The sequence below is a fragment of the Oryzias latipes genome, chromosome 17 (assembly GCF_053564925.1).
Source record: "Oryzias latipes strain Hd-rR chromosome 17, Olatipes_Hd-rR_3.1".
Classification (NCBI taxonomy): Eukaryota; Metazoa; Chordata; class Actinopteri; order Beloniformes; family Adrianichthyidae; genus Oryzias; species Oryzias latipes.
Window position 1 is genome coordinate 16682214 of NC_136253.1, and position 13337 is coordinate 16695550.

A 13337-nucleotide genomic window follows, 5' to 3' on the forward strand; every position below is an offset into this window, starting at 1 on the left:
TACATAGAGATAGAGAAGTCTGAAGTGGGTTGGGCACTTTGACCTGAGTTGATCCACCTTTAAAGACCACTCTGATGAAAATCATGTTTTTGTTGTATTTAACACGTTCTTGTTTCTCCTGATGGAGCATGTAGATAAAAAGGAAGCTTCAAATCGCACTCCAGACTATTTATTTATTCAAATTGTTGTGAATAAGGAGCAGATCAAAGAATGCTGTTTAAAAAAAGAGTGTATTTTGTTTCGTAGAACCTACAATTGACGGGCCACAAGCTCCATCCTTCAATCCATTCTGATGCATCCATTTGCAGACAAATGGATCCAGGAACGTCTTTGTTTTCCTCGTCTGAACTGCATCTGGATCAAAACTGTACAGTGTGCCTCACTGAGGTGTGATGCCGTAGTTTGAAGCGCATGGTGTCAGGGTTTTGACTGTTTCTTAACAAAGACAAGAACCACACAGGAAACGAGTATTTTTGTTAGACTTCTGCAGAAGGAGAAGCCCAGTTGTCACAGCACAAACTGCAATAGAGGAGTTCTGGCTTCCCAGTGCATGCAGTCTGTTTTTATTGTAGGCAGGGGTTGATTGCATGAAAGTGGGAAATTCAATCAGGCAGAACAGGAACATCATATCTTGTATAATCAGCACTTTTCACATCTGTGTTTTCTCACTGACAGACAGAACTGAGACACAATCAAATGATAATTGCATGTGTGAGCAAATGATAACTGCATAAACGCTATCACATAAAGATGTCGCATGCGTCTAAAGTGAGCTTGTGCATGGTCACAGGCACATTCAGTTCTACTTAATCTGGCATTTGAATCTTTTCTGGTGTTTGTTATCTGTTCTAACCTTAACAGATACTCAAAGTTTGCAGTTAAACCTCATTTGAGGCTGTCAATATCATTTCTAACCTTATCCTCTAAATCTGCATTTTCCCTGCTATTAATCTCTAATTCTGCATTTTTAATTGGATCTAATACTGCTGCTGATTATGTCCCCTTATTCATACTTACCTGGACCCAAATTCTACCTTAACCCCTCCTGCTCCCCAAAAACTTTCTCCAAAGGGACTCCAAGATGCTTTCAGATCAGCCGAGACCTTCCAGTATGTTTTGGCCCTTCTACAGGTGGGACATGCCCATAATACCCTACCACCTCCACCACCACCCGGGAGGTGTCCAGGAGGTATCGGAAAGAGACGCCAGAGCCCCCTTGAATGAAGAGAAACAGAGAGACAGTGTGAGAGGAAACTCTTTTCAGATGCTTGTATCTAAGCCTTTTAGAAATGGCGACTGCACTACTGCAACTGCTGCACCTGTCAATCTCAATCTCCATTCTTCCTGCAATTGCAAATACTTAAGGACCCATTCTGCTTTCCAGAAGTCTTTAAATTACAATTATGCCATTTTTAGCCAATATTAACAAATCGGTGTCGTTTGGTAGGAAAGAGCTTCTACAGTGCTTCATTAGAAATTCACTACTGAGTTTTAGGTGGAACTGTTGGTGCGAAGTATGCCAGCCTTCACTTCCTGTCACCCATCTGTTTTCTCTCACTTGCTTACAGCCCCTTACAACCCTAACCCAACAATATTGGTGCAACAAAAATGGTGAGTAATATGGGAGCTATCCAGCCGTACAGTTTTGAGTCTGATTCCAGCTCAAACGAGGAAAACAAAGATGTACATGGATCTATTTGTCTCCAAGTGAATGCATCAGAATGGAGCGCAGCAGGAAGCTTGTGGTTTGCCGTAGTAGCTTCAACGTCACCTATAAGCTTTTTCAAACTACATTATTCCTAATGCACTATGATTTGAATAAAGAAATGCAAATGCAATTTTTAAGCTTAATTTTCTTTATGTCTTCCATTATGACAAAAATGCCACAAGGACATATTAGGGACACTAAAGACACACTTTTCATCCGAGTGGTTCTTTAACTTGCTGGAGAAGGAGCTCTCCCCCTCCCTGGAGTGGGCAAATCCACTTCTTCCAGTTGAGAACCATGACCTCCACACCTCAAACCACCCCAGTGCACTCTGAAGGTCCTGCTTCAAAAAAGCCAGCAGGTAACTCGGGTTCTTGGTGAAGGCCTGTCCCAGCTGAGACAAACACACACACAGACATGAATGGTCAGTATTTTCCCCACCTGAACTTAAAACAAAACATTCTTTTACAACATGTGCAAAAAGCAGAGATGACTTCCTGCAGTCTCCAAACCAGACTCCTTCAGACCTCTAGCTGCTTCTAGAAACTCTGCATAACTATTATGAATAGAGTTGACAACAAAGGACATTTCTGCTGGAGTCCAACATGTTCTGGACTCACTGTCTCCTGGTTAAAACTCTCCTGGATGTAGGGCATGAAAATCCCTCTGACAGTGGGTTCAGCCACATTCTGACAGTATTTTTGGACTGCCTCTTCCTTGGCCATCTGGAAGTGATGGGTTGAAAGATCCGCCCCTCTGTTTACCCGAGATTTTTTGTCAATCGTCTGAAGGTGAGATGACACCAACTAAATTTCAATCATGGACCTTCCGCCTGAAGTGTCCCAATCCCACGTGCGCTGATGGACATCTTTGTGGTTGAATATGGTGTTTATCGTGGACAAACTTTAATTGGTTGAAAAGTTTGATTTGAAAAAATCCCAGCTCTGGTTAAGACCAGGGAGGCCACTCCCCTTGGTCCCGCCCCTCCAGGTATCACTGTGACTGCCCAGGTGCTTTTCAAGGTGTAATAATTGTGAATAAAAAGGCATCAACATCAGACACATTTCTAAAAGAAAAGCCTTAAAATGTAAAAGAAGTGTAAATTCCTTTCACTTGAAAGTTTTTGAGGTCTTCAAAGCCTTTTCCATTTATGTTTATTAAGCATAAAACAGTTGAATCTTTGGGAAAAAACCCACAGAAGAACAGAATCAGAATTTATCTCCAGAGACATGAACATTTGATACAAGCATGTTTCAGTGAAGCCTGTGTGCGGCAAATCGCAGGCAGGATGTCGTCTGGACCTTGAAGCGCAGGGGTCGGCCTTAAGCTGCTGACCGCAGCTGGAACTCTGGCTCCCGGAGTCAAAGAAGCCACGTGGCCAAGTATGATGTACTTCAGAACAGGTAAGATGCATTTTAGGGGCCAACAGCAGTATCCAAATTCAAAATTCAAATTAATTTTATTTCCATAGCATCTTTCATGTAAAGAAAACAGCTCAAGGTGCTGTACATAAAAGCAGACAAGAATGCAAAAACACCAACCCCACTCATGCAATAAAATAATTAAATGAGCCCCTCACAATGAAATACACAAACGCAAACACAAGTAAAAGAGAAATGACTGGAGAAAAAAAAGCTAAAGAAGAGAGAACCCAGAAGGTGCCGTCTCGCACTGTCCTCCTGTTGGCTGGGGTGTCAGTAGACACAAACACCCCAGCCAAGGGTGAGAAAACAGTAAACAGAAACAGTTTAAAATGTAAAAGTGAGACATAGAAAAATTAAAATATAAAAACAGCTAAAACATGAAAATTAAAATAAGATAATGCTTAAAAAGTGCATTAAAAAGTCTAAAACACCTGAAATAAGAATAAGAATAAGTTAAGACGTTAAGACAGCTTGAATAAAAAACATTAAACAAATACATATGTGATAAAATGCGATAAAATATAAGGGTAAAAATTCTAGATCCCACACAGGAGATCTAATTAAAATACAAGCAAGGCTCTGGTCTTTTATGATGGACTCCTAGCAAACAGGATTGGAGTTGAACATCATCAGCAGATATTCACTCCTTCCCCGTTTTACCTAAGCTGCTTGAAAATATTCTGTCACGGTTGTAGTTTCTTTGCTTTTGTGTTGTAGTTGTCCTTTGTTTCTGTCATGTTTGAGTTCAGTTTCCTTTTTTATTTTGAAAGGTTTCCTGTTACGTTGTTGTTTCAAGTTTTACTTTTGGTCCCCATCTGCCCTCATCGTTTCCACCTGTGTCTCGTCTGTTCTGAAGGTATTTAATTCCTGTCCTTCCCTTCCTCCTGTGCTGCTCCATAGTTTTGAGGTTCCCTGATTCTAGCTCTCTGGTTTCTAGTTTGGTTTGTCCTGCTCAGCAGTGGTTTTTAGGTTATTCTTTTTTTAGTGTTTTCGAGTAAATTAAAGACTTTGCTACACCTGGAACCTCCTGCCTCGTCCTCTCTGCGCCTGGGTACTTCCATTTCCCCCCTTGTAACATAGTTTTGGGGTGCCAAAATCCTTCCATAACAAGCTCAAAGCAACAATAAAAACAGATTTTTTTGCAGCTCAAAGTTGCTTGATTTTCTGAAATTTTGTCATCGATTTGACACAGATGTCAGGAGGTGCTGCAGGGAGGCTCCAGAGGTGCACACCTGAGGTGGATCTGCCGGGAGGTGGGCCTAGAAAACACTATGGGATTAGCCCTTTATAGCGTTTAACCCTAACCCATTACAAGGTAGCATTCCAATGGAGAGGGTATAACCCTTGTGCTATCCTATGACCCCACCCTTACATTGACGTGTTCTCCCTACCATGACAAAGGTGGACTCCAGTTGGTTCATCCGTGCTCCAGTTCCTGACCGTTTACCTCGCCTTTGCTCCCGATCCTACACCTGGCTGTGGATCCTGCCTCTGGCTCATCTCTGGCTCGTCTCTGCTCTGTACCTGACCGAGTACCTCGCCTCTGCTCCTGCTCCTACACCTGGCTGTGGTTCCTGTCTCTGGCTCGACTCGCGCCTTTGACTGTCCCCACAACCACGGCTGGATGAAGCTCGTCTGCTGGACTTTTATATATGTAGTTGTAGATTTAGATAAGTTAATTCTTCTCTAAGAGTTCTGGTAAATCGCCTGTCCGTCCTGGGGGAGGATCCCTCCTTCATGTGGGCACCCCTGAGGTTTCTTCGTTTTTTCCGGAATACAGTTTTTTTGGGAGTTTTTCCTTACCGCGAAGGGGGGTCTAAGGGCAGGGATGCCAGTATAGCTTAGTCAGTTTGTTAGTTCATTTTAGTATTTTTCTATTGAACTCTTTGTATTCGTGATCCTTTTGATTTCATGTTTTACTTCGAAGCCCATCGAGACGACTGTTGTTGTGATTTTGGGCTATACAAATAAAATTGAATTGAATTGAATAAAGGTGGAAAGATTTCATGTAATCCATGGACACCAGTGAAGATCACAAATCATTGAAGAAAAAAGGTTCAACGCATTGTCTAGTGGGTCTAGATGACCCAACTCCCAATGTTAAAGCGCCTAGGATAGCACAAGGGATGAGGAGGTGACATAAGAGCACTTGTGTGCAATCCAGAGATGCAGGAAAACATTACAAGGAAGCCCTGCAGAGGGCGCTACAAGAGGGATTTGTAGATAGACGTTATAATGGGGTCACTGCAGTGAACAGGGAGGCCTGTGCACTGAGGTGTTGCAATGAGATCTTGCAGAGAGGCTTTACAAGAAAAGCTTTAAGCAGGGGGATCTGGGCTTCCTGCAAGGAGTAACAAGGACAAATGCAGGGAGGCATTACAAACATCTGGTGCAGGTAAGTGTTTCAAAGAGATGCTGCCCAGACACAACCCCATAAATCCAGTGGTTTCACATGAGAAACCTGCAGTGGCTCGTTCACAGAAAAATACATTATTTTGAAATTAGAAAATACAAAGAAGCCTTGGAAATTCCTTCTAGAAAGAAAAATCTTTCAGAAAATTGCATTTCTGAATATTTCTTTATTCAAATCATTGTAAATCCGGAGCAGACAAAAACAAAATGCAGTTTTAAAGACAACGTATTTGTGACATAGAAAAGACACCTGGCAGGCCACAAGCTCCCTGCTCCGCTCCATTCTGATGCATCCACTTGTAGACAACCAGATTCATTTACGTCTTCATTTTCCTCTGAGCTGGCATCTGGATCAAAACTGTACAGCTAGATAACACTCATTTTCCTCGCCATTTTTGTTGGACCGGTATGTTAGGTCGAGGTTGTAAAAGGCTATAAGCTAGCGAGAGAGCACTTTAGTCTTACTTTTGTGAAACAAAGACAGTTTTTAAATTCACAAAGTCATGAAGTCAACTCGATGTAAGTGTTACACTTTTGCTAAACCGGATTTAAATTTGATCAGACAGTTGGATAAAAAGTCAGTGTTAAACAACAGTAATTTGTTTTCACAACAGATTTTTTTTTGCAGATTTGAGATAAAAAATGCAAACTATTAAACTTCAAGTAACAAGAAAGCATTTGGCAAAATAAAATAGCAATATTTATAATTCTTGATTATAAATTTTTGCTATAACGTTTATTTAGCAGAATCCAGCTGGACAGCCAATGTTCTCAAAGAGAAACTTTTATTATAACTGGTTAAAGAAAATTATCAAATACAAAATAGGTAGAAAATGCTGCATACAATGAAAAAACAAGAAACTGGTTTTAGTTTTTGAATAAAAAAAAAATGATTGTTAAATGTTGACATTTTATTGCCCCGACAACGACTGTTAAGTTCTTTTCAATTTCACTCCTTCTGTTTTTCAAACTGATTTTCAAAATTCCAATTGTGCTGATCATATAAATTTAAGTATGTTAGTATATTTTGCAGTCAGCCATGCGATTAATTGATGGATCTCTGTGGGTCACAAGGGGGTGTTGCAGGAAGACAAGCTTCAATCTGCTCTGAAAAACAACTTTCCTCCTCCTTTACTCTGGAAAGGAGGAAGCTGCTAGATCTACTAAATAAGAGCATCATTTTTTGCTTACATCATAACTACTTATTTCACTGTCTTGACTTTTTCCAACCCGTCACATTTCTTTTTTCTGCAGTTGAGGGACACAGGGCCATCATCTTAAGCAGGTTCAGATGGATACTGTGCTCGCTGAGGGACTCCACTGCAGGTCAGTCTGTCTCCATGACAACCGTCTCCTAGAGCTTGTGTGTGAAGCTGCTCTTCACTGTCTGTTAGGAAGTGTGTGACCATGTTTACATGCTGCCATCTTCAAAACTTCAGAAGCTGCTCTCATCATTGAACATCAGATCTTCCTGTAAAGGTTTGATAAAGATCAATGGAGTTCAAAAATATGAATTCATAGTTTATTCATAAAATGTGAGCTAAAAAGGTCATCAAAGTGTCAGAAAATACCCACAGTTCTCTGCTGCCTCTTTAGGCACCCCGCCTGCAGGATGAAGTACGGATGGAAACAACCTCAATGTTATGACCCTGTGTGAGCTCCAGAGCAGGATTACTACTCCGGGGGGTCAGCATGGATGAGGACGGACCAAAGGTCAAAGTTGAGTCTTTATTTTGCTTTGGCTGTATGACAACAGCTTCAATTGGAATTCCACATTAGGCTCTAAAGCTGAGATGTTGTCCTCAGGATCCCCTGGTTCCTGTACCCCATCATCTACGACATTTGAGCCCGACCGGGGAGGTCTCCTCACTCACTAGAAGGAAAGGTGGGACTCCTGACCAATCCACTCCCACAGAAAGATTTAGACCCTCTGAATTCTACAGGTTTGGTTTTTAAATGAACAAAACTGGAGAGAAGGTTAGATGGTTTGTGTAATTTTAGAGTTGATGTTATTCACACACAGATTGTGTAAATTGATTAGTCTGTAATTATGTGATTACACCATATGTACCCAAATACATCTTTCATTATCTAAATATATTCTGTGTGATCTAAAATGCAGTCTTTGGAAGCTGAATACAATGTATCCAATTCTCTGAGTTTGTGTAATCTGATTACAGTTTGTTGCTTTATATTTTCAAAGTGACTGTGCGCACGTGTACTCGGGTCATGTTCTTGTTTCCATTTTTGTATTTGTCGTACACTCGGATCATTGTGTGATCTTGTGAGTCAAGATGAAACAAAATATATTTTCAGTGTCCGACCTATGGTGAACCTGACGCTTCGGGTTCTGACATCCAACCTGCCGTCTTGTACCAGGGGCTGGGTCAGGACTATGACAAACGGCCCTCCATTGTCAATGAGGTCCACTTAACCTTTTGAGCTTTGAAGAAGAAGAGGCTTGTGATGAAGGCGCTGAAGCAGTTTCAGTTTAGCTGCAATAGATGGCAGAGGCTGAATCAGGCCTCCACAACAGACTGCAAAGCAGCTAGGAACAAGCTCTTCCCCTAGGAAGAGAAGTATCTAGGCATTATGTTCACAAAGGTGGAGTTTTCAGTTCATTGGTCCTACCCATGACCCACCCATCTATGACAATGAGCTGTGGGTGCTAACAAGTGGTTAAAGTCATATAAATCAGTTTCTTACAAGGGGCTGGAGTCCTCTTAGAGAAATGAGGTGAGGCTCAGACATTCGGGAAGAACTAATGGTTCATCAGTTAGTCCCGTCCCCCCCCCCCCCCCCCCCCCCCGAGTCTGTGGACGTGGATGCCAAGCAAGTGGGTGAGCCCAAGCAGGAAGGTGGGGGTCCAGTTTCAGTGCCACACTAAGAGCACCTGCAGCAGCGTTCCAAACACAAATCCGTGTGTAAACCTGGCTCCTGTGAGAACAAAAAAGAAGGAAAGTTGTTTAGATCATGTCTGAACAAACCTCTGCTGTTCCTCCACAGCCCAGCAGGAGGCGCAGGGCGCTCAGTACTATGTGGAGGAGGCCAAGCAGGAGCAGAGGCAGAAAATCCTCCAGGCTGAAGGAGAAGCTCAGGCTGCCAAGATGGTGAGATCCCACAGTCCTGATCTTCTCTGAAAACAAGACGTGTACAGAAACAAGCAGGAAAATATTCCAGTTCATTAAACTCCGTAAATTCATCTGCCATAAGCTGTGAGTGCACATGCACGTGCATGTGCACGTGTATTCTCTTCTAAATTCTTCAATCATCTGTGAAGGTTCGTGTTTAGAATCAGGAAGTGAATTTAGAAAAAGATTTTACAGAGAAACACACTCAGATGTTCAAGAGCACAGATCCACACAATGATGGAAAGACCAGTCAGGTTACAGTCATCAAAGCAGAGGCTCCGCCCACCTCAGTCTAACCACCACTAAACCTCATCTTCGTAGATTTCTTCATAAGAAGTCCAAAATACATATTTCTGCCTTACTCACTCAAATAATAGAAATGACATAGAAGTTGGGAAGAAGTCAAGGAAAACATTACTGTTCAGAAGAGAAGCAGAAAACATCCCCACTTGTCTCTCTCCCCACTTAACCCCCCCCTCCCCTCATACACACACACCAAGAATGAGACTCTGGGGGAGGACAGTGAGAACAATGGAGCAGTTTACAGATGACCTCAACTATGATGTCATATGCCTGCGACAGTGTTATCTGCATGATTCTTTGTTGGAGCGTGGACAGAACCTTTCTGATCCTGTTTTTAATGTTTGTTTCCACAGAAATCTAGGTTTTAATGAAAGTTTTTGTAAAAGAATGCTTTCTTTTGCGTTCGCTTTGATGAACTCAGGTGGGGAAAATACTGACTAGGTACGTCTGTGTGTGTTTGTCACAGGCTGTCACCAAGAACCCGGGTTACCTGAACCTCAGGAAGTTCCGCGTGACGCGGAACATTGCAAAAACGTGTCGTTACACATTTGATGATGGAGAGGCTGACTTGGTCAGTGAGCCGACTCTGACCAACTGAAGCCATCTTTGTTTTTCTGAGCACTGATGTTTCTGTCAGTCACTGAGACGCCTGCTTCAGTTCTTCCTGATTCTTCTTTTAGTTTACCCCCACCCCCACCACCTCTTTCGGTCAGTTCAGAGATACAAAAAAGAGTCCATCACTTTTAGGATCAGGTCTCTCACGATTCACAGGAGAGTTGTTGTCCATCGGAGACGAATGGAGGCTTTCCTGTCACCGTGGTAACCAGACGTGGCATCAGCTGGTTTTCTTTTGTCAGAAGGGAGGGAACTTCATTTTTTTTTTTCCCTCTTCATTTTTCTCTTCTTTTTTTTTCTTTCTCATCTTCTTCATTTTTGTCAGTTTTTAATGAACTGAAATACCTCCACACAGGGGCTGAAATTAAATTTTTGACAAAATAGTTTTTACCGGGCAAATTATAACACTACATACTTTAGACGTTTTACTTTTTGAACTTTTCTTTGCGTTATTTCAAGAAAATAGTATCAAAGAAATTTATTGGTATGAACACGTTTGTTTTTTTTTAACTTGTCCTGTCCAACAGCTGGGCAAACAGATGAAAGCTGAAGGCCTCTTGTGTTGGACATATTTTACTTTAACAATAGGGATTATGAATCTTCTGACAAACCAGAGGTATGTCTGTATAAACCCCTTTTGTATTTGAGGCCAAACTTTATTCATTTAAATCATTCATATTTGAAAATCTTTTGTGTTGGACCGGACAGAAAAGGAAAGGAGGGAGGAAGAGAGAGGGATGTTAGAGAGAGGGGGATAGGAGGGTGATTATAGAAGGGGAGGGGGGGGGGGTAAAACCATGAAGCAGCGTAAAGCAACAAGTTTCTGGATTGTTATACTTATTACAGTGAGGTTCAGATGTAATACAAGTCTATAAGGGCGGAGCCAGTCCACACACACTCAGATGTTATAACATACCTGTTGGCTCCAAAAAATGTCCACGTGTCAACATGTACACAATACAAATAATGTTAACACACGCATACTTGTGCCTTTAAACCAACTAGTATGAAATATTTCATTCAATCACGTAAACTATTAGTGCATAGGTGAGCTAACACCTGTGCTCAGGTGAGTGTTTATGTTCTTCTAAAATGTGTGGTGGAATGTGAAAAGAAGGAGGGAGATGCCCAGCCATCACCACACCAAGACCCCACCGCAGCAGTAGCAGCAGCTAGAACCCCCCCCACCAACGCCCGCATGGCAGCAGATAGAGAACAACCGCCCCCTGAGCGACCACATCCGCCACCCAGGCCAGGGCCAGCAGGACTGCCGCGGGGCCCCCAGAGCCAGAGAGCAGGGAGGCATGGGGTTACAGAGAGCACAGCCCCAGCCCAACCAGGAGAGCAGCCCCCCCGTCGCACCGGGAGGGCCCAACGCAAGGACCCGCCCCAGAGGAGCGCCCACAACCCCAGAAGAGCACCTCATCACCACCCAGGAGTTCTGGGCATCCCCCCGCCCCAACCCCAGGTACGAGCCAGGACCCCCCAAGGGAGACCCGCTCCGCTGTCCAGGCAGCCACCCACCCGGCCCACGGTTGGTCCAGGAAGGAGCAAGGCAGGGGCCAGCCATCCCCGCCCAGGAGGAGGGCACACAGGGGAAAAAGGGGGTCAACGAGAGGTGTTATAAACATGGCCCTACCAGGCTCACCCACAGTTGGAAATTTGCCGAGGCCCAGCACTCAGGGGCAAGGACCAGAACCCACACCACAGGGACACAGAACTTTTTGAAAATGAAATGTCTAATACTATTTTTTTTATCATTTTAATTAAGTGACAGAATAAGCGGTGTTGAAGAAGAAAAAGAAAAAGTGGTTTGACGTATTGTTTCTTTTTAATATTGAGTCAAAAAATACAGCTTCATTTTGAAATTTAAAAAGGATTTCTGGTTTTGACTTTTATTTTGAATTATGCTAGACAAAAACTTCCGTACCATTAATCCTTTGGGTGATGATAAATAACATCCACAAGAGGGCACCAAACAGCCTGAGCTGAGCTGAGAACCAGGCCTGAAGCAGAAGTTGTTTTCTCTGACCTTTGACCTGGACTTGTCACATGGAAGGAGGTTATTTGGCGTTCTGTTAAATGGACCAGCTGATCTCTGAGCACTCTTCATCTAAAGAGTAGCAGCTTCAGTTTCTTCTGCTCTGCAGGGGAAACCTGTGTTTGCTCTGTGTGTGTAGAAAAAACAGTTTTAAAGCTTCTGATCTGGATCAGACCTAGCACTCCTGCAGCTCCGTGTTAAAGCTGTTGTTTCTCCTGTGTGTTTGTTTGACCTGCAGGTGGCACAGTCCCAATACAAAGTCTACCTGAACGCTGACAGCCTGGTGTTGAACCTGCAGGACAAGGACAGCTCAATTGAGTCCTCACATGTTGTCTTTGTATTTTCTTTTAGTTTGATGTTGTAAAAGTGACCCCCCCCCCTCCATGTAAAATCATTCCTACTCCTTTACCTGTAACCTGGTGTTCTTGGTGACACTGGTAATTTTTCAGGTCACCCCCCCCCTACCACCACCACCGCTGGATTCCTCCACCATCTCAGAAGTGCTGTCTCCTGCTCCAACCGTTCTAAGTATGCATTATTCAGCTTTCAGGCTTAGCATCCACCCACAGGGTTCCTTCCTGGCGGATGGAGGAAAGCTTTGAGTCATAAACAGCAGCTCTGAACCTTCTCCTTCAAAATAAAATTCATGTCTGTTCATAACTGTGAGGACAGTGGATTTATCATTACCCCGAAGATGGTTGGAGACATCAAACAAAAACCTTAGAGACCATGGAGGGGTTTACAACTCAGCAGCAGCAGCAGCCCCTAGGGGCGGAGCCATACCCACCCAAACATGTTCCGTTTTCTCAAATTCATCAGAAGTATTTACCCTCTGTCGTATTTTCTGTGGCTGGATCTCAGTAAGAAGAGTTCTGCATCTGATGAACCCATAAGACCGAAGGACATTTTTCTGTTTGGAGTTCAAAAATGTTTAGCTGGTTAGTTCAGGACCATTTATGTTAACTAATGACTTTGAAAAAAATGTAAAAAACAGTTTCTGTTCATAAAAACATATAACAGTAATCTGAGCTGTCACAAAACTGTGATCAATAATTTGTTGTCTGTGTTTTCATATCTACAGTCATTGATGGAATTGAACTGGAAGAGTTTATTGACTGATAGAAATCTGTGCTCATTCTCATTTTATTGGATCAATAAGTGGAGACAGCAGAGCTCGTGTGAGTCATGTATGAAACATTGTGTAAATGTTTTTACAGCAAATGTGTCTAATTCTGCTGTGCACACACGTAAACACACACATGCTCCTGGCTCTGGTGCTGAGAGAAACTGCTGAACGACACGTCCTCTGATTGTGTCACGTCATGCAACTTGTTAGTGGATTAATCAGGAGCTCAAGTGTTTGGAAAAGCAGAACAGATGACAACTCTGCTGCTGTGAGAGTATGTGGTGTGCCGGGGGGGGATGATGTCCCTCACGCCATAAACAGGTCAAATTAGGTCATTACTGTGCCAAAGTACCATCAGGATGACATCCTTTCATACCTCTGTCAAAAACCAACTCATATGACCTCCCATGGCTGAACTATAGAGTCTGTGCACACCTCCAAGCACAACGGATCAGTCATTTTATAAGCTCCGCCCACTCTCTACTCCCTGTGCTGGTCAGCACATACGTGCATGCTCTTGTTTTCTTTAATTACCAGAAAGGTTTAACCATCAGCTGCTGGGTCGCCATGGAAACGC

General features: G+C 42.9%; 1 protein-coding gene and 1 long non-coding RNA gene across 3 annotated transcripts; one reads left to right on the forward strand and one right to left on the reverse strand.

The window, feature by feature from the left end:
* Window positions 1-7000: 7000 nt before the first annotated feature.
* Window positions 7001-12046, forward strand: LOC110016816 (prohibitin-2-like). 2 transcript variants are annotated; one of them, XM_078934285.1, is made up of 6 exons: window positions 7001-7023; window positions 7141-7257; window positions 7351-7429; window positions 8551-8654; window positions 9445-9549; window positions 11873-12046. In XM_078934285.1, exons 2-6 carry the CDS (start codon window positions 7237-7239, stop codon window positions 11996-11998), a joined length of 435 nt encoding a protein of 144 aa, XP_078790411.1. In that variant the 5' UTR covers window positions 7001-7023; window positions 7141-7236; the 3' UTR covers window positions 11999-12046. The 2 variants fall into 2 exon arrangements, with proteins under 2 accessions (XP_078790411.1, XP_078790410.1); XM_078934284.1 differs by lacking the exon at window positions 7001-7023 and having other exon boundaries at window positions 7156-7263.
* Window positions 10089-12180, reverse strand: LOC144986660 (uncharacterized). The gene is made up of 2 exons (XR_013650492.1): window positions 12044-12180; window positions 10089-11926 (listed from the first exon to the last, which is right to left on the reverse strand). It is a non-coding gene; the product is annotated as an uncharacterized LOC144986660 (long non-coding RNA).
* Window positions 12181-13337: the final 1157 nt, after the last annotated feature.

Coding starts and splice junctions, on each gene's coding strand:
- LOC110016816 (XM_078934284.1), top strand. CDS start 7,237: ATGGATGAGGACGGACCAAAGGTCAAA. Junction 7,264..7,350: donor AGGACGGACCAAAGGTCAAA/GTTGAGTCTTTA, acceptor TGTTGTCCTCAG/GATCCCCTGGTTCCTGTACC. Junction 8,655..9,444: donor AAGCTCAGGCTGCCAAGATG/GTGAGATCCCAC, acceptor TGTTTGTCACAG/GCTGTCACCAAGAACCCGGG.